Source organism: Taudactylus pleione, unplaced genomic scaffold, assembly GCF_031769625.1.
Source record: "Taudactylus pleione unplaced genomic scaffold, aTauple2 ptg000156l, whole genome shotgun sequence".
NCBI lineage: Eukaryota > Metazoa > Chordata > Amphibia > Anura > Myobatrachidae > Taudactylus > Taudactylus pleione.
Window position 1 is genome coordinate 20,184,389 of NW_028284558.1, and position 25,912 is coordinate 20,210,300.

General features: G+C 39.7%; 1 protein-coding gene across 1 annotated transcript in view; it reads right to left on the bottom strand.

The window, feature by feature from the left end:
* The window catches only part of LRP1B (LDL receptor related protein 1B), a 1,691,377-nt gene that overhangs the window by 1,116,006 nt on the left and 549,459 nt on the right, over positions 1–25,912 (bottom strand). Inside the window, exon 3 of the mRNA XM_088474914.1 lies at positions 15,942–16,079. Within this exon, the coding sequence (XP_088331040.1) occupies positions 15,942–16,079 (138 nt within the window). The remainder of the gene's footprint in view (positions 1–15,941; positions 16,080–25,912) is intronic.

Below are 25,912 nucleotides of genomic sequence, written 5' to 3' on the forward strand. Positions count from 1 at the left end.
TTGTAAGCCCACAACTCATTTTTACACAGCTCTAATATTCAAACGTTCAACGCTGTGTTTAAAGCAAATATTCTGTAAAGACAGACTTGTATATTACAAACACCGGTCCTGGCTTGATAAAGCAAATACTCCATTGTTCTCTGTCACTGGGCTTAGAGAACACCAGCGGTCTATTAGCAAATAAAGCCTTAGACCTTATTCCAGTAGAGATGTAGCTACTGTGTGGTACCATTTTCAAATAAATTATAGTAACATGTAAAGATGTACAGAATATATATATATATATATATATTTATCAAGATAAATCACATTATACTTATTATTATGATTTCTGAAATGTGGCACCGAAGGGTCACTATGCCTCCGGCAATGCCATTGTGTGTCTGATACACAGGGATATGCATAAAAGTATGTTAGTGTGTGGTAACAAGTCCACATGCAGTTCTTCTTTGGTACATTTGGTAATTCTGCCTTTATCAGATCTTACTGTATGTCCTTAGCTCACATCATAAGGTAATTAATACGAAGTGATGGACAATAACCGTTTCTTAAACTTTTTATGGCTTGGTACTCACACTTGCCTACACTCTTGAAATTAGAGCCGGCCCTAGCTAATTTGGTGCCCTAGGCAAAATTTTGTCTGGTGACCCCTAGCAGATATCAAGCCTCCACCCCCCCCCCCTGCAGTGATGATAAAAACCCTCGCAGCCGGGGGGAGAGGGCGGTGATGCGATTTGAGCTGAATTACGTCATCATTGTGGCCCCGCCCCCTGCTTCACAATGCTGAAATTAACATTTAAAATGTGTGATGTCTCTATTTGTTTAATGTCACAGTACATACACATGCTCCATAATACACATGCCGTGACACAGTACATACATATGTATCTTTAACTGAGAACAGGAACATTCTTGGTGCTGGAATATCCTCTGAGAATGGGGACCAGATCAGTCCTTGCAGCAGTCCAACAGGACCAGGAAAAGTCATATCTGCAGAACTTCATGGCTCATTGTCCTGCAGCTGGCACTAAAGGCTCTGCACCTACCATACAGCACACACTGGGCCTAATTCATTCTCGCTCATGAACGCTGAGTGCTCGCAAGTGGGTCGATGTTAGCCCAGTGCGCATGCGCACGACGGAGGCGGCTCCGTCGTGCGCATGCGCTAGACCCGGATAGCGACGGGCAAGCCATTGCTATGGGTCTCGCTACAAAGGGGGAGTGCTGTCAATGGTGAGTGACAGCACGCCCCCTTTGGTGGGCATGCCGGGGGCGTGGCTGGCCAGACAGAGGCATTCCCATGGGAACGCCTACCGTCTGGGGCCGGCCCCACTGACATCAATTGTAATGTCAGTGGGAGTGCTTTCAGCTCTGATAGAGCCAAAAGCACTCCAGGGCTTGCGGCAACGAGACCCTACCACAAGGGTCTTGTCGCAAGCCTGATGGTCACGATGGTCTTGAGTGCCTAGCTCCATGGAGGACATATCTACCACCTACCTTCAACCACCTCAATTTCCCATCTCTACTCACATGAAGCATCCATCAGCTGTTATTTTATATAAGACAACAAAGAGCAGGAGATGGTACTCAGGAGATATTAAATATCCCTCAAATGTAGCTACAGGAGTCCACAGCAGAAATCTGCTACAGTCTCCCATTTTAGATCACAAAAGCAGTTTTATTGAAAAATTTACCAAGCTCCGGAAGCTAATGCCATCTGAAGAGTCTACAGGTTACAGTCCACAAAGGTGTGGCAGAGGGATCTGTAGGATCCCTCTCCGGCACTCTCCACACATGCATGGTCAGCAGACCACAGATGCACAGTAGTCTAGAGAGGTTGCTTATGCAATCCCTCTCCCTGCATGTGGTTCTTGATACGTACATACTGCCGGTACATAAAGTCTTATTGCCATTAAAAGCAGTGATAAAAAATTATAATGATCGCATCTAAAACCCAATGACTAAAGAATGGTCCCCATAGTGCATTATACTGTATCCAGATGTATGTATATATAAATTATATTTATATGCCACGTGTGAAACATGGGACAAACAGCGTGCTATCCTAAACGGCCCTCTACAGTGATGTATGTGGCAGCACTGGCAGATGCCCAGTTAAATAATGATATACACACACAGATACATTTTATACATCTATATAGTAATTCTCTAAGGTCTGTCCCGTCTCTGACATGCATGTGCAGTGGGAACTGCTCCCACTTGTAGGGAGACTGGACAGACCATAGCCTAGCAGAAGCGGGAGGAGGAGGATCAGGGTCGATGGAAACAAGTAAGTAAGGGTGAGGTGTAACGGGAGGTGAGACAGAGCAAAGGGAGTGCAGGGGGTGGAGGCAGGGCAGTGGATAGAGGTGCAGGGGTGAAGCTAGGTTTTCTGTCACCTGGGCAATGACTCAGCCCCCCTTCCTCCCCAGAGTATATATATATATATATATATATATATATATATATATAAACTGGTAATAAATATATATAGAAACATATATACATATTATTTATATTTATATATATATGAGTATATAAATAGATTTATTCAAACGGTAGATACTGTGTATATATATACAGTATATATATATATATATATAGATACTGTATATATACACACATATGTATAGATATATATACACACACACACACATATATATATATATATGTATATATATATATACACACACACAGTCACACACCCATATATGTTTATTTTCTACCTGGTGAGTGCCCTTTTTTCTACATATATATATATATATATATATATATATATACATATTTAAATATAACAGTCAAATAGAGGCAGTACTCAGTCACAGTATATAAGTGCTTCATTAGTGGAAGACATTATTTCAAATTTTACAGTTTTAACATGTAGTCCATGTATAGCATTCAATCAAATTAAAAGTTAGATGTGCATACTATAGCTAGGTGCCAGTGGTTTTTTCACTTGCCTCACATACCATTGGTATTTAAGAAGCACTGGTTCCAGTCAGGCTCCTCACCAAACGAATGCCTGATTAAACAGCCCATCAGGCACATATGCTCCTTCTGCATGCCTCCTCCCTGCTCCCTTCAATACCTTTATAATACTGTATGAAATGACAGAGGTACGTGTGCGCCGCGGTCAGTATGTTAACACAGACACTCTGCATGACTGAGCCTGCGGCTGCTGTAGGTGAGGGCCAAGGCAGGAGGTAGAAAACAAAGAGCTGCGTTTCGCGTCACTGAGCTACCCACTGGCCGGCATCCCACTCCTATCTGTCACCGGGGCACAGAGCGCAGGGTAGCTGAAACACTATGTGGTGCAGGGAGGGCTTGTGAAACCTTCCACTGCGCCGCCATTTGTATGACACCCAGCCTGTACAGATGGCCAGGGGGTGTTTGTGTTGTGGTGCTGACGGGCCATATGGGGGGTTCTAGTGGGCGGGGTTTCGGCAGCCGATAGTTGTTCTCCTAAGCGTAAAGACAGGAAAATTTATTTATTTCCTGTCTGCAACAGCACACCAATCCTGTGGGCCTATTTTGATGGGCGGCCGGGAGCGGCAGCTCCATCCGCCCATTATTAATCAGGCCCTGCATAGAAGTACAACAAACTGGGAATTCAGGCAGCTTCTGGAACATTGTGCATGTGTAGGTGCGTGTCCCTTCCTTGCAGCATTCTCTTATCTCCCCCCTGACCATATATAAAGCTGTCAAGAAGATCTGACAGTTCTGCTACAACTACAATACATTTAACCCCCTCTGCACCCCCTTAGAGTGCAGTTCTTTTAACCCACCTTGCACTGTGTGGTCTTTCCAGACCGACACACATAACAGACCTCTGACATCCTGCACACAGCCTCCTATTCTCACACAGGACAACATAAGTTTTTGCTGGTACCTGTATAATGTAAGTTGTTGCTGGTTGCAACAGCTGGCACAGTGACTGAAATGCATGCCCATTTCCCCAGGTAGTGAGGGGGTAAATGGGAGCAGTGGATACACTGCATCACAAAAGCAGAAGCAGCAGCAGCAGTTTCCCCAGCATTACTGCACTCCACTCACGGTTGATGCTAGATCCTATGTGGCTAAAGGACCTCTGTGACGTATCAACCAAGTGACCACTGCAGGAGGCTGGACCGCTCCTGTGTTACCATCCATTAGGGCATTGAGGGGGAATAAATATTTGTGGCGAGCGTACTTGTTACAAATGCAGTGTAAAAGTATTATAACCATCTCGGCTTTATATCTGTAAACATGATGGTAAAGCATCCTGTTTAAAGTTGCAAAGCCGACGCAATTACTGTACATTGCTGCATATCGCAGTAGTAACATGTCGGTTTCGTTATCACGCTGCTTTCCCTACTAATTGTCGACCTTGCGAACATTGACAATCTGACTACTTCCCAATCTGGTGCCCACAGCAACCAATCATATATTTGCTTATATTTTTCAACCTGTAGTAGAAAAATTGATAGAGTGCATCTGATTGGGTGACATTGCTGCACAGTGTGACATGTACAATGTAAATACGCACCATTATTGTTGCTACCTGTACTTAACATACACTTACCTACTGTATTGAATGATTGGGAGAAAACCAGATATCTGGGAGCTTGCTAGGACTCCTGGGAGTGAAGGCCACCCTCATGGATTCTACAGGACCTTGATGATGTTACTTGCTACAAATCACACTGTTGCAGCCACGCTCCCAGCAGCATGATGAGACAAACATGGGCCCTCATTCAGAGCCGCTCGTAAGCGGCCGCTCGTTCACTCTGACCGATGTTCGCACATCTGCGCATGCGTACGGATTTTAATACGCATGCGCGAACCAGTCAGTGCGGCCGAAAATCGTTTGTTTTCTATATAGCGAATGCCTGCTATTTTGAGTGACAGAAGGAGGCGTATGTGGGTGGTAACAGGGGAAGGTGCTTGAAAACGGGGGTGTGGAATTCGAACGCAGGCGTGCTTACAGGTCAAAACGGGCATTTTAAGGGAGTGCATAATTAATACAGCAGCGTCATTGACCACGTCACTTGGTTTTTCTTTACTCAGAACTGCTCGCAAAATAGCGGTTGAAAAAACCAGCCACAAGAATAGCGAGCAGTTCATACGCTGTTCGATGTACTCGATTAATCAAATAAATAGCGGACATGACGTATGGTGCGAGCGGCAAGGGGGCGTATTTTTCAAAATTACAACCGCAAGTTTTGCTCGCTCGTTCAGACTTAAGCTGGCCACACACTAGACCAACTTACATCCAACCATCCAACTAGTTGATTGGTTGGAATGAAAATCTGGTAAGGAATGAAAGCAAATGACAATCAGCAATTTGCACCCAAACGCCAGAAAATGGACAAAAACTGTTGTTTGAACAAATTGTTTAAATCAAACATTTATCAAACTTGTCTGAATGGCCATTTTCATCTGTTTTCTGACATTTAGGAGCAAATCACTGATAATCATTTACTCCCATAGGTTACCAGATTTTCATTCCAACCAATCAACAAGTTGGCTGGTTGGACAGATAATCTTTAGATGTGTGGCCAGCTTTAGAGGTGTGAACAGACCGCAATTAGCGAACGATTCATTTGAATAGCCACCCCTTGTTTTAGAACGAACGACCGCAAATAGCGAGCGGCTCTGAATGAGGGCCATTGTGCGGTGAGGAAGAGGGAGCACAAGGACATAAATCCCTGCCCATATAAGCTGATATCATCTTTGCTATAGTACAAATAAGATAGGGTGTATAGGATACCCGACACAGTTTACTAGTGGTGTGAACTAAAGCCGGAAGCCACAGTAATCTATATTGGGACTGCGAGCTCTCAGTGCCGAAGGCGAGAGTCCGATATATCTGCTCTTATAAAGCTGGATTTTATATAGATATCTAAGGGGTCTATTTACTAAGCAGTGTTAGGAGACAGAGTGAAAACTGATAAGGTGCCAGCCAATCAGCTCCCAACTGTCATTTTTCAAACACAGACTGTGAGGTGACAGGAGCTGATTGAATGGCACCTTATCACTTTTCACAAGACCCCTTTATGGACAGAACAGGGCATTGCACAGTAACACTTTGTCACGACCAGGGTATCTCTTCCCAGGAGCCCGCTGTGCTTACCAGTGGCGTGGCGTGGCCTTTCAGGCGGGGGAGCTGGTACTTGGAGACTGGTGCTGGGTGCGCGCGGGGGTCTGATGTCTGTGGGTCCTGCTGGCAGGGAGCATCACCACACTGCGGGTGTCTGGGTGCAGCCATCTTGCCTCAGGGCATGTGACATAGTGAGCCTATCCTGATGCATCAGGTGATCTCTCCTAGCCACTCACGCTCTGCTGCTGGGTACTTAAGGGCAGGGCCGTAGAGAGCCCCGCAGGGCCCCGATAAAGAGGGGGTGTGGCCTAATCATGGGAGGCATGGCCATGTCCCCTTGAAGAAGATGAGAAAAAAAAACATTTCTGCAGCACCGAGCGCCGGGGAGGGGGCACTGTGAGCCACTCAGCCCGGCACAAGCCAGAGGGAGGTGCGATCAGTGTGATCGCTTGCCCCCTCAGGCAGAGGAGATTGCTGTGGCTGCTGCAAAGCAGCCGCTAGCAATCTCCCACGTGCTGGGCTGCTGCAAGGGAGGGAGGTGGGAGGAAGGGAGGGGGGGCAGTGCCAGACCTGGGCAGCCCGGGAAAAGTGTACCAGCCATTCTACAGGATATCTGGATATCTCATTCAGCCATATTTACATCATATCTGGATTTCTCTTCAAACATCTCTGCCACTTTTCTGGACATTGACTTCATATCTCTCACTACAGTTACATATCATCCACATGCCCCGGTTCTAAGTTTGTTTACATTGGGACTCTAGCTATTATCTGTATATTTTCATGTCTACTATGTCTAATATCCATATAAAACAACCAACTTTCCAATTGAAATCTGTTCCTGCTTCCACTTCTGTTTCCACCCCGGGTCCACAAAAATCCCAGTCCATAACACACTCCTCCTGTACTGTAAGCTGTATGTATTTCTCAGTACCTATCTAAAGCTACAAGAAGAAACAATGGTGGATAATACCAAACAGTGCAGGTACGAGGAAGCTGGTTTCATTCACACTGCTTTGTATACCACACATTGCTCTTTTCAGGCACTAACAGTAGAACAGCTGTGTGGAAAAACATAATTTAGTAATGACAGAATATCATCTGAAAGCCATTGTCCTAAATATCTGCAATATCTGTTCAACAAACTATGGCATTTTTTACAATGCAGTAAAGCTGCTTAGAGCTTCTGAGGCAATTATGTTAAACGAAGGAATGAATAAAATCTCAATTTTGGGTGTTCTCCAGCAACATAACATATTAGGTACCCATATTTTCTTCCTATGAAACACATTTAAGGCAAAATGAGAACTCTCAGGAATCCAGTGGGAACTTTTATTGTGTACACCATTAAACACATCAGTAAAACTGTGCATCCATTCGTAGTGTTCACATTAAACATTATCCTGTTCTCTGGATGTATGCCAAAAAATTATATTATTTCACAAAATACTTGCAATATCACAGAACCTACAGAGGTAACTTGCTGAATACCAGATCCGATACATTAGCTCTATAAAGCATTGCATGAAGACTTATCAGTATAAGCCAGTGGTTCCCAAACTTTTTTGAATCACGGCGCCCTAGAGTATCAGCATTGTTATCACGGCACCCCTAATCCAAAAGTTTGTTATTGAGAAATTTTGAAAAAAATGTAGTAAAGTAGTAAAGTGAAGTATATTGTGCTGACCTGTCATCCTTAGGTTCAGTTATTTGATGGTGGACAGGTTTATGCTTCTGTTTGTCCACATATTTACATTACATTGACCATAAAAAACTTGATTTGATGCTGGACCACCAACCTGAGGCACCCCTGCAAGTGTCCCGAGGCACCCCAGGGTACCACGGCGCACAGTTTGGGAACCACTGCTATAAGCTATTCTCAAATTAGTAAGTCTAATTGTAAGTACAAGTAAGGAAAACCACACAGTTTCTATGTGTACATACACATGCAGTTCTAGTGATAACAGCTAGTACTTTAAAAATCTATATTTAGGGAAACCTAAATGGACTCAATACACCACTGCACAGTACCACTCCTCCTGTAGATGTAATTCTCAATACCCGTTTGTTCCGTAAGTTATTGTAATTTGTAACATACCTCTCAATGTTTATAAATGCTAAAATAAATGTTTACCTGGATCCACGCAGCCATGCATAATACAGTATGTCCTTTTAATATGACCAATTTGCTGACAGACGACACACAAACACATGCACACATACTTTACTTGCAGAGCCAGATGATGACCCCGTGGATCACTAGAATATATACTAGTCCATGCCCCTTCTCTCCTCTAAATATTGGATAGCACAATATGGTTCACTATATAAAAATCTAAAGATGGGTTAGGGTAAAAGTTACCCTGGTCCCCCTGAGGCCAAAAGGCCCCAAATGGGAGCCTAGATTGTGTGATTGATAATCCAGTTCTCCAACAAGTGGTACACTACAGTCCAGTAAATTGTTTGCATAGTAACGTCCAGCACTTAAGGTGGACCACAACTGAATTTAGAATCTCTACCATGTTATCTCTCAATAGTCTGCTGAGTGAAACAGAAAAACGAACTCTCGAATTGACCTATCCATCAACCAACATGCCTGCCCAACACTAAAAAAGAAAAAACTTAATCACACTTTCATGTTTTAAAGGAAAAGTGACTGAAAAAAGTTTGGTTTGTGATCTTTATTTTATTCTCAAAAAGTTTTTTTTAAGATTTTTACCTTTAAGGAGGTGTGTAATAGATGTTCTATACTATATTCTGACCTTTCCTGATTAAAATGATTTCTTTTTTTTTTTCAAAATCACCAAAATTGTAGGTACGAGCAAAAACAATGCAATTATTAATTTCTTCACAGGTTTAGAAATTAAATACCTTTCAATGCATTAGTGTTATTTTTTAGTGCAAAATTGCTAAAGTAGCTCCTAACTGAATTGTCGGACCCCACCCAATTTGTTACCTACTCATAGCAGAAGTAGCCATTTTGTGGGTTAAACCAATACTTATTAGAGGGAAGAGGCACTTGCAGTGTTTCACCCACTTTGTTTAAAACTATATAAAGAAAACTCACCTTACATGTGTCCTACACCCACACACTCTGTAGCAGTCATAGATTGTGTTGTATTAATATACTGTTATGAAAGAAAAGTGAAGTACCTTATAAACTAGTAATGTTTAAAGGGACACTATCGTCACAACTTACTATCACAACAATTAAAAATTTTGTTTAAACATAGTTATATTTAAACTGTTACACAAAATTCTTTCTGCTTTGTTGTTTCTGTACTATTATAGATCTATTTAGTAATTAGCCGGTTTCGACCTGATAATTAGAGTTTTTTATCGCCGATATTTGTGACAATAAGAACATTTGCCTGAATGTAGTAAAAATCACATGCAGGGAGAGGGGTTCTGAAAGGAGCTCATCCCTGTGATGTATAAAGAAGTGAAATGATCGTAAAAGCAATCATTTAACTTCTACATCATGAGCCGGGGCTGTTCTGCGCATGTGCGGCCTGTAGACCACGTATGTCCAGTGGACATTGCCAGTAATTTCTGTGAAATTCAGCCCATAGGCTACTATAGAGTACCGCCATCTGGGATGGCATTATCCTATCGGGGCCAAGCTCCGAAATGCTTCATATTCCGGAGCTTGGTAAATCCAGCAGCACAGCAGCCCCCAAATAAATATTTTGGGAAGGCAGCTGCTGTCGGAAATGGAGGGACCCCAGAAGATATATCTGATAACTGCTGCAGTCCCTACATGGTACATTTGGAGGATACTTAATATTTGCAAATATGCCCCAAAAACAGGTGTTTACGGGGAATATTCCACAAATATTACATAATAAATAGGCTCCTCAGTCTTAATGGTCCATTATTTAATAAATAGGCTCCTCGGTCTTAATGGCCCATTATTTAATAAATAGACTCCTCAGTCTTAATGGCCCATTCACTGTGCTGTCTACAATAGATTTTAATCACCTGTCTATAGTCTAGCAAAAGGCTACATAAACAAATGGTGGTAGAGATACCTTAAACAGATGACCTGCACTGACAGACAGAAAAATGTTTCCTTGAAATGTTATCATTCAATCAGAGCCCTATATTAAAGTTATTTTTCAGGAGAGCCTCTCAAACTTTGATAATTGACAAATACTTGGGCCTATCTGGGGAGACCAGGCTGCCGAGGAGGTCCACTCATGCCCTCTAGGACAGTGGGACCATGCACCCTTCAGCAGGTAGCACAGATTGTAGATAGTGACTGGGTATTCACAATGAGGCATGGCCACGTCCTTACACTCTCTGACATGCCACCCTAGTAAGGGGGCCTGATAGATCTCCCGGCAGACCTGCCCAAGGAAGCTAGGAAATCAACTTTCCCATCACCCTATCAGATTTACTGTAATAAAAAAATACAGATACAGGGCTCCAGTTTAAAGCTTATCACATACCGTATGAGGGCATTTCACCATCAGGCTTGCTCTGTCTCAAATTAGTTTTACATATTTGCTCATTTTGGTGACTCAGGCAGTATTATTAGGTCCATTCCTCTTATCTATCCTGCTTGACCCCATCAAACTACAGAATGAATAATGAATGTTAAGTAACATAATTAGGAGCATGTATGGGCACACAAATGATTCTTTAAAACTGAAAACGGCTTCAAGGTATTCTTTATTGCACTGACTAATGCACTATATTTCAAGCAATTGCCATTTTGAATAGCTTTGCATTGATGCATAATACAGTTATTACCTTCTAGAATATAGTGCTTCAATATTTCAGATTCTGTAATAACTTTACATGGAGTTTCTAAACAGCAAAAGTATCTCTGTGACATATAAGCATAAAATGCACGGTGATACATTGTCGTTTTGGACTGCAAGTCTTACATCTTGGCAGCAATTTATTCTTTAACATATGGCCATAGCAGTTTTGGCTCAGAATACTGCGCGGGTTCTGCTGTATGCAGAGTGTTACTAAATTGAGATATTATTCTGATCTTAACGATTTATAGACAAGAAAAAAAAATTGAGCTACCACGCGCAAATGTTAACATAATTAAAGTAAAACAGGTTGCATGTCACTAGAGATTTTGGGTGGCAATTAAAGTTTGTATGTACTGCTCTCTCTACGTCTACAATTATAAATAGCCAAATATCTGTCTGTCCATCTGTGACCACTGATGGTTCATTGTGCAAAGAGATGTATAAAAGTATAATTTAAAAATAATAGCAGCGTAGATGGTGTAATGGTTAGCATTACTGCCTCACATCACTGAGGTCTTGGGTTCGACTCCCACTAACTGTGTGGAGTTAGTATAGTCTCTCTGCGCTTGTGTGGTTTCCTCCCACAATCCAAAATATACTGATATGTTAATTGGCTCCCAACAAAAATGTAACCCTAGGGTGTATGTATGTATGTATGTATGTATGTATGTATGTGTACATGTGGTAGGGAATATAGCTTGTAGATTCCAGCTGGGGCAGGGACTGATGTGAATGCCCAAATATTGTCTGTAAAGCGCATTATAAGCCATGTGCACTACATAAGTAATGGTGGGTACACACTGGGCGATATTACTGAGCGACTGCACGATTACGACGTAATCGTGCAATCGCTCAGTAATCGTGCACAAATCATGCACTTTTATATCAGAAATGACCAGCGATGTGCACTCCCGCTGGTTGTTTCTGACATTGTCCATCGCCTGAACATGCAGCACAATCTGACGACCTCGTCAGGTTGCTACATGTTGGGGAATGGGGGAGAGAGCCCGGCGCTGAATGATATAGTGAATGATATCGTTCAGTGGCTGTGCTCAATGTCATGAACGACATTGAGCATAGCCTGCCGGGGACACACTACACGATATCGATCAGGGAGCATATCGTGTAGTGTGTACGCACCTTAACTGGTAATAAATTATAAAATATGAAATAAAAAAGTAGAGATGCCTTTCATCAATAGATTTACTGAAGTACAGCAAAATCTCAGAAACAATTTCAGCAAAAAAGCTAGATATCTGCACAAATACAACACCATTCCACCAATACTACACTGGCAAAGCTTTGAGCAATATAATAATATATTTTTTTTAATTTTCCCCATTTAATAATGTGTTGTCATTCGCAGTACATTAGCGAACACTGGAGATATTTGTGATATCACCTGTGTTACAGCAGTAATAAGTAGCCGTGTAACTTAATTTTGCCAAAATCCTATGAAAATGTCCAATTTTACCATAATTATGGCCTAAAAAAGTAGACCCCTACAATTTGGGATGGCCTGATCCTTGCTCCACATCCCCTCTAAATGCAGTAACTACTTCCTCTTTTGGAGATGGATATTATTAGAAAGGCTATTAGACAGTGAATTTTCTAAGGTTACAGTGGAGAATTTTCACATTTTCATGGAAGCAAACCATTTCCATCCATTATGGATTTTTGTCTAAACAGTGCTAGTAATTGTTTTTCAGAGCACAATAGAGCTTATGTAAAGTTTTGGTGTCACCTTTCCTCTTTTTAAGAATGATGCAGATTCTGTACTAAGCCAACTAGCATTATGTATATTTCTTTAAATGTGTAAATGTACAGAAAAAATAAAGTACACGTATGCAATTACAGGAAGTGGACAAACGTGGTACCCGCATGGGCCTGGAGAGGTAGATCAGGTTAGGGGAGGGTGTGTGTGGCATGTTTTTTTGCAAACCGGAACATAGATGTACATACACCAGAGAAAACCAAGGACAGACAAAATCTCTTGTACTCATTTAAATCTGATCAAAAAATTTCTTTTTCAGCCAATAATGAATAAAAAAACCTTTATTAAATCACTATTAATCAGGAAATATTATTAATAAATATAATAAAATCTTTATTTATTTTATGTGTATATATATATATATATATATATTGTATTTTATATATATATATATATATATAAATATCATAAATTGCATTTATTCTTGTAATGTCACCACATAGATTCTTAGAAACAGGGATAAATATAGTTAATCCTTAGTTTCCTGACTGGGCAAAGGTGCGAGCTACACTGCAGAGACCACACTGATCTCAATCCTTTTGCTTCTGTTTGGCCATTTACCAAGTGAAAATTTGCATAATCTGTGTATACTGTCAAAACATTGAATGAATGTAGAATAATTCCTGATCTTCCCCTTCTAGGAATTAGTTTTATTTGCAGTATCTGGCAAAACAAATGCTTCTCAATACTTTGTTGAGTTTTTATATTCGTGCCTGCAGGCAATAATCTTTCCGTAATGTCAATTTCTATTCAGACTGCTGTGACTGCATAAAGCAGAGTTTCCCAAACTCCACCATTACAGTAAAGGTTCTAGGGATGTCCATGCTTGTTTCCAGATGGTTAAATCAAATTGACTCAGATACTAATTAAGTCAACTCTGCTCAAGCATGGATTCTTAAAATCTGGACTGTAATGGCGGTGTTTGGGAATCTCTGGCCAAAATAGTGAGAAGATCAAAAAGCTGTTCCACGGTCCAGCCCGTCATACAGATTGTCTTAGTTCAAACAAACATTAGAGCTATAGCAAGAGTTCAAATCACCAATAAATCAGTCCAGAGATGGGTGTTCTTCTAACATATCTCCAACATTCTGGCTTCATTAACCTCATTTGATGCGGTCTACTTTTCAAAATATATACTTTATTGGGTTACAAATATATACTTTATTGGGTTACAATGTTTAGCTAGGTACAAACTATACAATTATTGGGCCGATTTTCCAATAATCGATAATTTATTGTATATTGTGTGGGCATGAGCGTTTTAACGTTCCACCGATAAAACTGTTAAAAACCATTCACAGACGCATTCCTTTGATTATTATGGTCAGCCAAGACAGAAAATCTCGGCCTCAATCTCTCATTAAACAGTGTGTGTGCATTCGCGATAATCCCTGCATATTACGTTTTCCCGTGACTACGTCATCCTCCTTGTAGGCGGACATATGCAAAATCAGTGTGGTGTGGCTGAAAATTGGTAACTTCTAATAAAAATGTCTGCATATTGTGTAGCACAGATTATGTGGCTTTCAATTTGCCAAAAATTTGCCCCGTTTGTCGGCCCCATCAAAAATATCGTACAGTGTATTTATACATTTCATTCTATCTTGAATTCAGCTTTGTGCTGTTTTAGAAAAGTGGTTTAATGCTGAAGTAAGAACCGCAAAGTATTTCATGTTGGTGTTTCTAAAAAAAGCTATTCACTTTTTGGACATTTTCAGTAGATTTAATTTGCTGTGGAAGGAGTAATATGCAAACTAATGCAACTGTATTCTCTGACAAATCAAAGTCTTCTGAAAAAACAAGCTATGTATTGGTACTGCATAAAAAGGTACAGATATTGCTGTTGGAATGTGACCAGCCTGAAAGCTGCTGTACCAATATAGGCTTAGCACAAGGGTGAGAAGGCCTTCAGCAGTGAAGGAGTTAAGTATACATGTATGTAGACAATTAAATTTTTTGCTACTTTATTCATATATTCTATATCTCCAGAAATCAATTAACCTCTATTTTATGATAAATTACAAATAGCGAGCATCAACACTTCCTACATTTACCACTAACAAATGACAATAATGTTTTCTTGTGTTAATAGCGTTATAGAATACTGTACATCACATTAAGTCCTACTTTGCTAATTAGAAGTGGGAAGGGAGGATGATTCTTCCTGACAAATAAATGGCAATCGGATGAGTTCTCAGGCTGCCGTGAAATCTACTTTGTTCTAATGGCAGCTGATGACCCGTTGCTTTATGCCCCATTCTTGGAATGAAAAGACCTTTTGCAAGGTAATTGTATTGATCGTAGACATACTATATTTGGTACATAGTAATTGTGCTGTTTCTAAGACAACTTTCTGCATGCAGTACATAGTGTCAGAAATAAAAACAATCTGAATATAAGAAGGCGCTGGATATAAAATGAAATATATATCTACTTAATGGTACAGGAAAAAAAGGAATAACGAGAAGCAAACTTAACACAGTCTCCTTCAGTTTGCTACTCAGTCCATAATCTTCGTTTATGATCAAAATCTTCTGGATTTCTCAGTATCACATACATCCGGAAACCAAAAAAGAAGAAAAAACATACAAAAACTTTTAGGTGTGGTCCTGAGGAAAATAACTTCTACACAGTAGGAATGTTTAGGTCGGCAGTCCCTGATATGATTATCACAAAGCTACTTACCCCAACTTACATATCTGCAAGTGGGGGAATTCCTATCTGGGTATCTTTAGCGTCCAAAAACGACATGACTTCTTAAAATAATAATAGAGAAATCTTTGGGTGCGTACCCTACTTACGGGCAGGAGACGAGTTTTGATGCTTATCAAGGTTTCTTTTTGATGATTTCTTCCAGGTTCTTTAACAGTGTAATTAGGATCTTCCTTTAGGTGTCCCTCAAAGTACAAGATAACTTGGAGGCTGTGACTCCGTGGACACCAGCCACGCATGGAAGGAGACTGTGTTAAGTTTGGTTCTCGTCATTCCTTTTTTTTTCCTGTACCATTAAGTAGATATATATTTCATTTTATATCCAGCGCCTTCTTATATTCAGATTGTTTTATTTCTGTACTATTCTGAGTGGAGTGATACTCATTGTTCTGAGAAATAGGTAGGCTGCAGGTGTTGCGCACCCTCTCTTCGCACATATTGTTTGATTTAGTACATAGTGTCAGTCTTTAGTACAAGAAGTATAATAATTTAAAGTTTATGTTTTCTACAGCAAAATGGTACAGGTTTCTATTTAGTCACAAAAGTAAATTTTTAATATATGTTTTTTAAAATATGAAAAATTATTTTCTTTACAGTTCAGACTCACCCCGACAATGTACTCCTTCGTCATACCCGTCATTGCAGTCGAATACTCCATTGCAGAGCTTTGAGAAATGGATGCAGGTTTTGGTTCCGATGCACAGGATGTGATTGGAGGGGCACTTATATACTATGTTTTCTTGGCCTGAAAAGAGAAAATTATATATATACATTTATTTGATCTCATATTTTTAAATAGAAAGCCTGGATACTACAGTAAACAATTCATGAGTCCGAATTACATCCTATTAACCTCATCAAGCTTATTGATTTACAACAAGTATATAGTCTATAACAGGGGATCTACATTTTGTTTTGTTTTTTGTTTGTTTTTTTTAGCTGTGGCAGTAAGTGCCAGTATGGAAATGTCCTGAGACAATATGCATAAATTACCTCATTAACTTTTACTTATAAGGTGGCACAAAGTATCCGCAGTGCTATGCCAAGAGGTAAATCCTAAATAAATTACAAAATCACAGAGACGCAGAGCGTATGTACAGGTAAGATACAAGGTAAGGGTAGGAAATCATTAGTGGTGAGCTATGAGAAGGACTGGAACACTTTAATAAAAACCTGCATTTTTAGAGCTCGTTTTTTGCAGGGGAGACTGATAAAGAATTTGACAAAGAGAAGTAATTAGTTTCAGATGAGTACAGCACAATGAGTGAAATCTTTGAGGTGTGAAAGGCAAAATGACCAGGGTGGAAGTGAGGTGAAGTTCAGAGAAGGCGAGAGGGAGTGTGGACAGAGATAAGGTTACAGATGTAGGAGGTAGAATGGCTTAGGGCTTTATGTGTGAGGATGTGGAGTTTAATCTGGATCCTGGGTTAGATTGCGAGCCAGTGAAGTAGGATGCAGAGGAGGAGGCAAACACCATATGGGCAGGGAAGCTAAATGTAATGAATAGTGTTGATGAGGATAGAGTGAGTGGGGAGAACCGAGAGTGGTGGAAAACAAAGAACGGTAGGTTACAGTAGTCTAGGTGGGTAAGTGTGAAGAAGCAAGAGTGAGGGAAACCAAAGAATGGTAGGTTACAGTAGTCTAGGTGGGTGAGTGGGGAGAAGCGAGAGTGAGGGAAACCAAAGAATGGTAGGTTACAGTAGTCTAGGTGAGTAAGTGGGGAGTAGCGAGTGTGAGGGAAACCAAAGTATGGGAGGTTACAGTAGTCTAGTTGGGTGAGTGGGAAGAAGCGAGAGTGAGGGAAACCAAAGAATGGTAGGCTACTGTACTCTAGCTGGGTGAGTGGGGAGAAGCGAGAGTGGTGGAAACCAAAGAATGGTAGCATACAGTAGTCTAGATGGGTGAGTGTGAAGAAGCGAGATTGAGGGAAACCAAAGAATGGTAGGCTACAGTAGTCTAGGTGGGTGTGTGGGGAGAAGCAAGAGTGAGGGAAACCAAAGAATGGGAGGTTACACTAGTCTAGGCAGGAAACAATGAGTTTGTGAATATAACCAGATCCTAGAGATGTTCCAGAGATTGAAACTGCAATATCGAGAGATTGCCTAAATGTGTGAAGTGAAAGAGAGGTCATAGTCTAAGATGTCAATGAGGCAGCAGACATAAGGAAAAGAAGAGACAGTGATGTTATAATAAACAGAGAAAGAGAGGGGGGAGATGGATGGACACTGGAAGGGAGTAAAACAATACTGTTACTTTGGATCTTTGCTATTATCTATTTAAATCACACTCTTTTATACAAAGCACAATTTAAAAAACAAGTTTGATAATAACAATGTCCACATCCCATAGCAACATTAGACTTACACTCTGCTCTTGTAGGGGCATGGCTGTGCCTCCCTGGATGGCCCTGGCACCCAGGCAGGCCAAGGTACCTGCTCCCAACTCCTCTCAGCACCCCAAGCTACATAGCAACATCAACTCATGTGTCTACCCCAATGTGAACAATAAATTCTAGACAATTGTCAAGTCACATTCCTAAGTCTGATGTGGGTCGGAAAAGCAGGTATATTTTTGAGATAAGGTTACTGTGGCATTAACAGTATTTCATAGAGATGTGCAGTTCAGTTCTCCAGTCCAAAACCACCCGAATTTTGTGAATCCGGGTAAATACGAGTCGCGGTTCTAATCTCCTGAGGATATCCGGGTAAATCCGGGTCACGGTTCTGATCTTTTTTGCGGTTCAGAATTCGGATTTTAAATCTGAATTTCGGGTTTTGGATTGCATAAATTACATGATTTTAGCTGTTTTTAAAACTTTTTATCTATTTTTTATTTCAAAAATCCAGATCCAAAACCAAAATACTTGAGGGTGGTTTGCAAAACAAAATCCAGATCCAAAACTTTAAAGGAGATACAGATCCAAAACCAAAACCAAAACACGGGGGTCGGCGCACATCCCTAGTATTTCAGCACATTTCACAAGAAATCCAAATCCACCCACATTTCGTGAATCCGGGTAAATCCGAGCGCAGTTCAAATCTCCTTAGGCGATCCAGGTCACGGTTCTGATCTTTTTGCGGTTCGGAATTTGGATTTTAAATCCGAATTTTGGGTTTTGGATTGCATAAATTACATGATTTTAGGTGTTTTTAAATTTTTTTATCTATTTCTTACTTAAAAAATCCATATCCAGAACCAAAACACTTGAGGGTGGTTTGCAAAACAAAATCCAGATCCAAAACTTTAAAGGAGATACAGATCCAAAACCAAAACCAAAACACGATGGTTGGCGCACATCCCTAGTATTTCAGCACATTTCACAACAAAATGTTGGTTAAATAGGTTCTGCAGAGTACAGGTACAAGCAATTCAATATTGAACCATGTAATTCCCACTACAAGGAGCAGAGGTCAGAAATACAGAGTAAATAAAAATCAATTAAGTCTATTTTTCACACAATGGAAAAAGTCCTTTGTGCTGTACTCTGTGGAAACTTTCTTCAAGCAATGAAAAGTTGCCAATGAAAGTCATACATGAACATAACATGAGAATTCAGCCTTCAATGCAGTTCATCTATGCAAATTCATTATCCATCGGTTGTGATTAATGTCTTAAAAACAAAATATTTGCACAGGTGTTGATGTAAATTAGTTTTCATAGACATACGAGTATGATGATGACAGGAATAATCAAGGTTAACATGTAATTTGTGCATAGACATGTTGGAATGACTAATTAAAGGGGGTGAGTTTAATGGTTTTATATGTCCCAAGACGGTCATTCTGTAAGGTTTAATAGAAAGTGCTGATTTTGCAGCACAGTGCTGAGTTAGTGACTTTTACACGTAATATCATTAAGATTCCAAACATGCTCCTTTATGTCAACCGGGGAAATATAACACATGAGGCGGTGGGTGAATTAAATGCAATATCCAGATACACTGTCACTATAGTGTTATAGTACTCAGCACATTTGTCCAGTTTAAAAAACAAAACAACCAACAAGAAACTGACATTTGGTTATAAAATAAATTGCTGCATTTCATTGGTCAGCCAACTCGCATGAGTTGATTTACCCAAAGCAACCAATTAGATTCTAGATATCAAATATCCAGTACATGGAAGGAAATGATAGCTAGGTCTGATTAGTTGTTATGGTAAACACCTCAACATTTTGTTTTTGGAAGTTTTAGTAGATCCATGCCTTAGTCTTCATTCTATTGTTTAGACTTAAGTATAAACAAGTTACAGTATTGGAAAATAAAAAAACTGTCATCTCTGAGTTATAACCCCGCTACTCAGATTACACAGAAATCGTGTACAGGCATTCAGGGGTCTATTCATCATATGGGGGCCGGATGCAGCTGTGCCCGCGATTGGTAGCACTGCCACTTCAGTAGCAGCGTCACTTACCTTCACGCATGCACAAAGCCGCTGGGGAGGCAGTGAGGAGATGACGGAGGGATCCCTCTTCACAACCATGGACCTCCTTCCCATAGGAAGGAACGGGGCTCCAAGAATCAGTGCCATCTGAAGATGGCATTTGTTGTCGAAAGCAAACGCCTAAAACTTTTCAATTTCGGGGTTTGCTGAATATTAATAATGCGTGCCCATTACATAAAATAAGCAGAAAGTGGCATTTCCGCATGTGTAACTGGCCATTTAAGTGATAATGAATAGGCCCCTTAGTCTTTGACGATACCGTAATAACCTAAATATAGACCTAAAATTTTAATTTGCATATTTCATATTGAGATACTTATGTAGATCAGGCATCTATAGGAAACCAATTTGGCCTCATTACTAATATGGCCATTAAACTGAGGGGATTATTTGCCAACTAAAAATGAAGTGAATAAGAACAGCAAATGATGATTTGATATTACAAATATAGAAAATGGAGTAGACTGTAGACCAGAGATATTCAACATTCAGACCTACAGCTGTTGTGAAACTACACATCCCAGCATGCATTGCCACATTTTTGCTATTAGAGGATGCTAAAAGTGTTGCAGCGCATGCTGGGATGGGAAGTTCGACAGCAGCTGGAAGCCGACATGTTGAATACTCTTGTTGTAAACTGATCTTAAATAGCACAGTATTAGGCAGAAGTGTGTAACATTGGGGGAATTGTGTATTTTGATATTTCCATTTTCTAAGCTATAGTTTTCTTACTATATAATCAGTGAAACTCGTTTTTTGCAGAATGAAGGGGGTTATCACTGCTTGCTCATGTTACAGTTTAACAACAGAGCTAGTGCAGAGAAATTACAGCTTTCTCCTGCGGTCCTTCTAATTTCACTTGTTACTTAAGTTCCCGTAGCCTGCTGTGGGGACTGCAAAGTGGCTTAAATTAACATGCAACGAAAAGCTGTATTTTTTCAGCTCTGGTAAAAGTTTAGTGGCCAGATTGTGATGGTGTTGTCCCATCCCCTTCAAAAGGGGGACCTGCAAGGTCAGAGAGGCTTCTCAAGATTTCCCCCAGGTACCCTCCATGTCAACGCTCAACACAAAAACACTCAACACTCCAAACAAGCAGTCACAGAATCTCTTCAACAGATTGAAACTTTATTTGGTAAATGTAAAACTCAAACTGGCATACTTTTTTAGATGCAGATAAAAGCTTTGTGTTGAAACTGTGATTGAAATGTAAATTATACGGTGTCAGGTCAGTATCTATAATTAAGCGCGGCAATACTTACATGATTAGTACACATGAAAAGAGATTGTTACATTCATCACCTCTTCAATTTACTGCACCCAACCACCAAGCCTAGTACACAGGAATTATTTCTCTATCTGGCTACTTCAAACAGAAAATGTTATATAATGCTGTTCATATGGATATTACCTGTACCCTAGCTGCTGCATTATCAGATGAAGTTGATTAATGACTGTAATTAAGAAAAAATAGCACAGTATTTAAGATAGAAGAACTAATCTATACAACAACCGCTCGCATCTCCTTTTTTATATTTTAAGATCAGATTAAATTAATTTTGTAGATTTTAATGAATAATATTTCAATGAATTATGTCATTAGCTCGCATTTATGAGTTTAATAATGCAAGGAGTTCCAAAAAAAGCCAATTAACCCCTCTCTTATCTCACAGACCTTTGTGTAGTTATAGTGCTGTGAAATAATTAGGGGGTTGGTTTAGTCCTATAGAAATGTAAACGTACTTCAAGAGGACATTAAGGGGACATCAAGGAATTCTGACCAGCCATGTGTGTGTGTATTTCATTTGTAATAGCTAGCAAACTCCATTCACTTACATTTTCCATACTGCTACTTACAAATTTCTGTGATAGACAGATAGATAGATAGATAGATAGATAGATAGATAGATAGATAGATAGATAGATAGATATGAGATAGATAGATAGATAGATAGATATGACATAGATAGATAGATAGATAGATAGATAGATAGATAGATAGATAGATAGATAGATAGATAGATAGATAATGTTGTGGTAATATTGGAAAAATAGATTCAATAAATGTATTCTAATTTCTAACATTTCCCAGGTGACTGTACTGCATTGCGGATGTGATGCTTTAGTACATCCCGTCCTATGTAAACTAGGTAAACTAAGACTGTGACATACAGTAATAGGTCTGTTTGCTGTGTAGCAATAGCAGCACATACAGGTTTTAGTAGGTTATTTTAATTCCCACAGCCATCTATACGTCCAGTAATCCTCAACAACCCACAATGCATTGTGTCTTCAAAGCAACAGGTTTCTCTGTATAACATGGTTGTTAAGATTATGAAAATGAAACATCTGTGTATGCCATTTATGTGTGCAGTGTACAATTTAATATAACCTTGAGATGCAAATCCAATAAGAATGATGTCTTGATTGAAAGCAAAAAGTTTTCAGATATCAAGGGCTAAATGTAATAGTCTATGAGCCTGCGCTGCTGGAATACATGTGAGTATGCTGTATTTTTAAAGCAGCAAGCATGTTACAAGCTAAACCAGCAGCTATCATGTTAAATAATAAAACAAGCTTGGTTTAGCCTTTAACATGCTTGCTGCTTTAAAAATACGCGCATACTCGCATGTATTCCCACAGTGGTGCCGGTTAACAGTCTATTACTGTACATTTAGCCCCAAGTATTTGCATTTTTAATATTCTAAAACATCTAATATATTTTGAAAAAGTAAGGTGTAAGGAATTATTTCTATATTTTATGTAACTAATTCCATTATGATTCCAAGACATTAAACCTTATGCCAACATATAATTTTATCAGGACATTTGCACTATTTGGACTGTAGTCAGTAAGCAAATTAATTCATTATTTATTCATTATTATTTTCCCTTTTCACAGCAAGCAAACTCTCAGGATTTCCTAAAGTAACATAGCCATCATCATCATTTAATACACACAATTCTTATTTAATTTATTTTTTTATTGTGGCATAGAGTTTTTTTTTTCTTTATTATTTTTTTTTTTTAAGACAAACACTGCTTGAGCAATAGTGAACTTTGCAGTGTTAGATTTTTTTGGTTATTTACTAAGTGCAGCACAGGTGCTTATTTGCATGTCAACATCTGTGTTATTGTTCACCAATATGCATAGCAGAATCTAAAATTAATACTGTATGTCTGATCCAAGAAGATGGTTATAGGGAAAGAGCCTATAAGCTGCATGAACACAGCTCTGTTGGCTGTTACATTACACAGTCATGTTCCAATTTGTCCAAATCCCTCATTAAGGGGTTGATTTATCAAACAGGGAAAATGGGTGTTTTCGTAAAGATAGGGATTTTTCCCCTCTATTTCCCCTATTTATAGGGGCACAAAGAAAGGACTGGGATGAGTACAAAGGGCCTGGACCTGTTTAATAGCTCTATGGGGGCCTGGGCAGAGTAAGAACAAACACAAAAATTGCATAGCCACTCTCCCATTATGGCGCAGACTCTACTGATGGCCATGCTTGATCATGCCCCCATTTTACAGGATACAACAGTTATCTTGGTGGTTTTGCCTATCAAGAAGTTAAACGTAATGATAGCACTGATATTGCCATAAGTAAGCCCTGGGATTCTCCAGCATTAGCTTCCCCATTCAAAGCATTGGGAAGCCTATTTAACAAGGATCAAGTGGGCACATTTACTGCTGTAATCCTCTTCCTGATAACAGAATACAAATTATAAAAAGTATAAAAAAACATTTTTTCATTAGGCAATATTTAATTTAAAAGAATAAATAAATAAATATATATATATATATATATATATATATATATATATATTTATATATATTAGTGGAACTGAAGAGTAAAGAGGTATATTTACTAAAGTGAGAGTTTTTAGAAGTGGAGATGTTGCCCATAGCAACCAATCAGATTGTACTTAACATTTAACTAGCACCCTCTAGAAGATAATATCTAGAATCAGTTGAAATAACAGCGCTGCTTGCTGTGTCACACTATATCGGTGATAAGAAAAATTAAAATACTTATCCGTAGTAGTTGAGCTTAGTATGCCCCTCCTATGGTTCTCTCTTCCATTTCTACCAAAAGCTCCATAAACAAATAGAAAAGGGGTATATATGGTGTCAGTGTATAGTACTTCCTTTCAGTGATAATACACATAAAATTCTCTTCAGAATGGTGTTAGGAGTACAAGATGATGCGTACCCCAGCTCACTGAATCAGAGATGGGTATGCTCCTATAATGGTATCTGTAATCCAAGCTCCATCAAACAGATGTGAAAACACACCTAAACTTCCGCTTGCATAAGGTATTAGGAGTAAAAGATGAGGCGTACCCCAACTCACTGAATCAGAGATGGGTATGCTCCTATATTGGTATCTGTAATCCAAGATCCATCAAACAGATGTGAAAACACACCTAAACTTCCGCTTGCATACAGCGAAACAAGATGTATAAAGGTATCTTTACTCAGGGAAAACTTGAAAGTAGAAAGCGTACCAGTACTCACAGGACTTCTAGTAATTTTCAACACATAAAGATTTCTAACAGCCTCCAACATATGGGATATCTTTCATTCCTCCATTAGTCCATTAGTAACAGATGGTAATGCGATGATATTCATAGGATGAAATTTTTAATATAACAATAAAAATGGTGTCAAACAAATGACTGCATGAACATAAATGTAATAAAAATAATAAAAAACATTCTCAGGGGGAAACAGCCACACTGTGACAGACTGAGGTAAAAATGGTGTGGAGGTAAGATGGGTCTGGATCCCAAATGTGCACAATGAATAAATAAATAAACAACTCTCCAACAGAGTCGACTGTGTCAAAGAAGTAGATAGGCAGTTCTCAGATACCCATCTCTGATTCAGTGAGTCGGGGTACGCCTCATCTTTTACTCCTAATACCTTATGCAAGCGGAAGTTTAGGTGTGTCTTCATATCTGTTTGATGGATCTTGGATTAAAGATACCATTATAGGAGGATACCCATCTCTGATTCAGTGAGTTGGGGTACACCTCATCTTGTATTCCTAACACCATTCTGAAGAGAATTTTATGTGTATTATCACTCAAAGGAAGTACTATACACTGACACCATATATACCCCTTTTCTATATGTTTACAGAGCTTTTGGTTGAAGAGGAAGAGAGAACCATAGGAGGGGCATACTAAGCTCAACTACTACGCATAAGTATTTTAATTTTTCTTATCACCGATATAGTGTGACACAGCAAGCAGCGCTGTTATTTCAATTTTTCTTGTACACTAGACATTTACTTAGATCATTAGGGAAAGATCTTTATTGAAAGGGCTGCAACTTGCTATAGTAGAAGCGCCAATAGTTTCTCCTACCATTCCACTTGTAATAGCTAGAATCAGATTGGTTGCTATGGGCAACACCTCCACTTCTAAAAACTCTCACTTTAGTAAATATACCCCAAAGTCTGGTTCCTAAGTTCCACTGTGCATGTGCAAACTGGTTAATGCATGAGCTTATCTTAGAGACTGGTCCAGCAAAGTGGTAGGTTAAGCCTTACCCAGTATCGCTCAGCAGCCTTGATTAAATATTTTTTAATAAGAGGTGATAGAAAAGCATTGCTATCATCATTATTTAGAAAATAGACCCTGAAAAAAGAGATGCTTCTTTAACTAAGCAGATACAAAGTGACTGACAGCTTTGGAGGCTTGCACTGAACAAATGCAATGTATAGAAAGTAGGGGTGAGCGGGTTCGGATTTCTGAAATGCGAACCCCAACGAGCCCCCCCGATCCGAGTCCGATCCGAGTCAGGCTCGACTTTTCCCGCCTGACTCGGATCTGACATCGAGGCAAAACGTCATTATCCCGCCTTCCGAGTCTCGCGGGTTTTGGATCCTATATAAGGTACCCGCGTCGGCGCCATTTTCTCACTCGGCTGTGGACAGTGAAGAGGGAGGGTGGGAGTTAGTGCTGTGTAGTGTAGTGTAGTGTAGTGCTGCTGTTGTCCACTACTTCAAAGTCCATAGGGGCTGGCTGTGTTGTGCTGTGCTGCTGTTGTTAATAGGGGCTGTGTCCACTACTTCAAAGTCCATAGGGGCTGGCTGGACTGTGTTGTGCAGTCAGTTCTCCATAGGGGC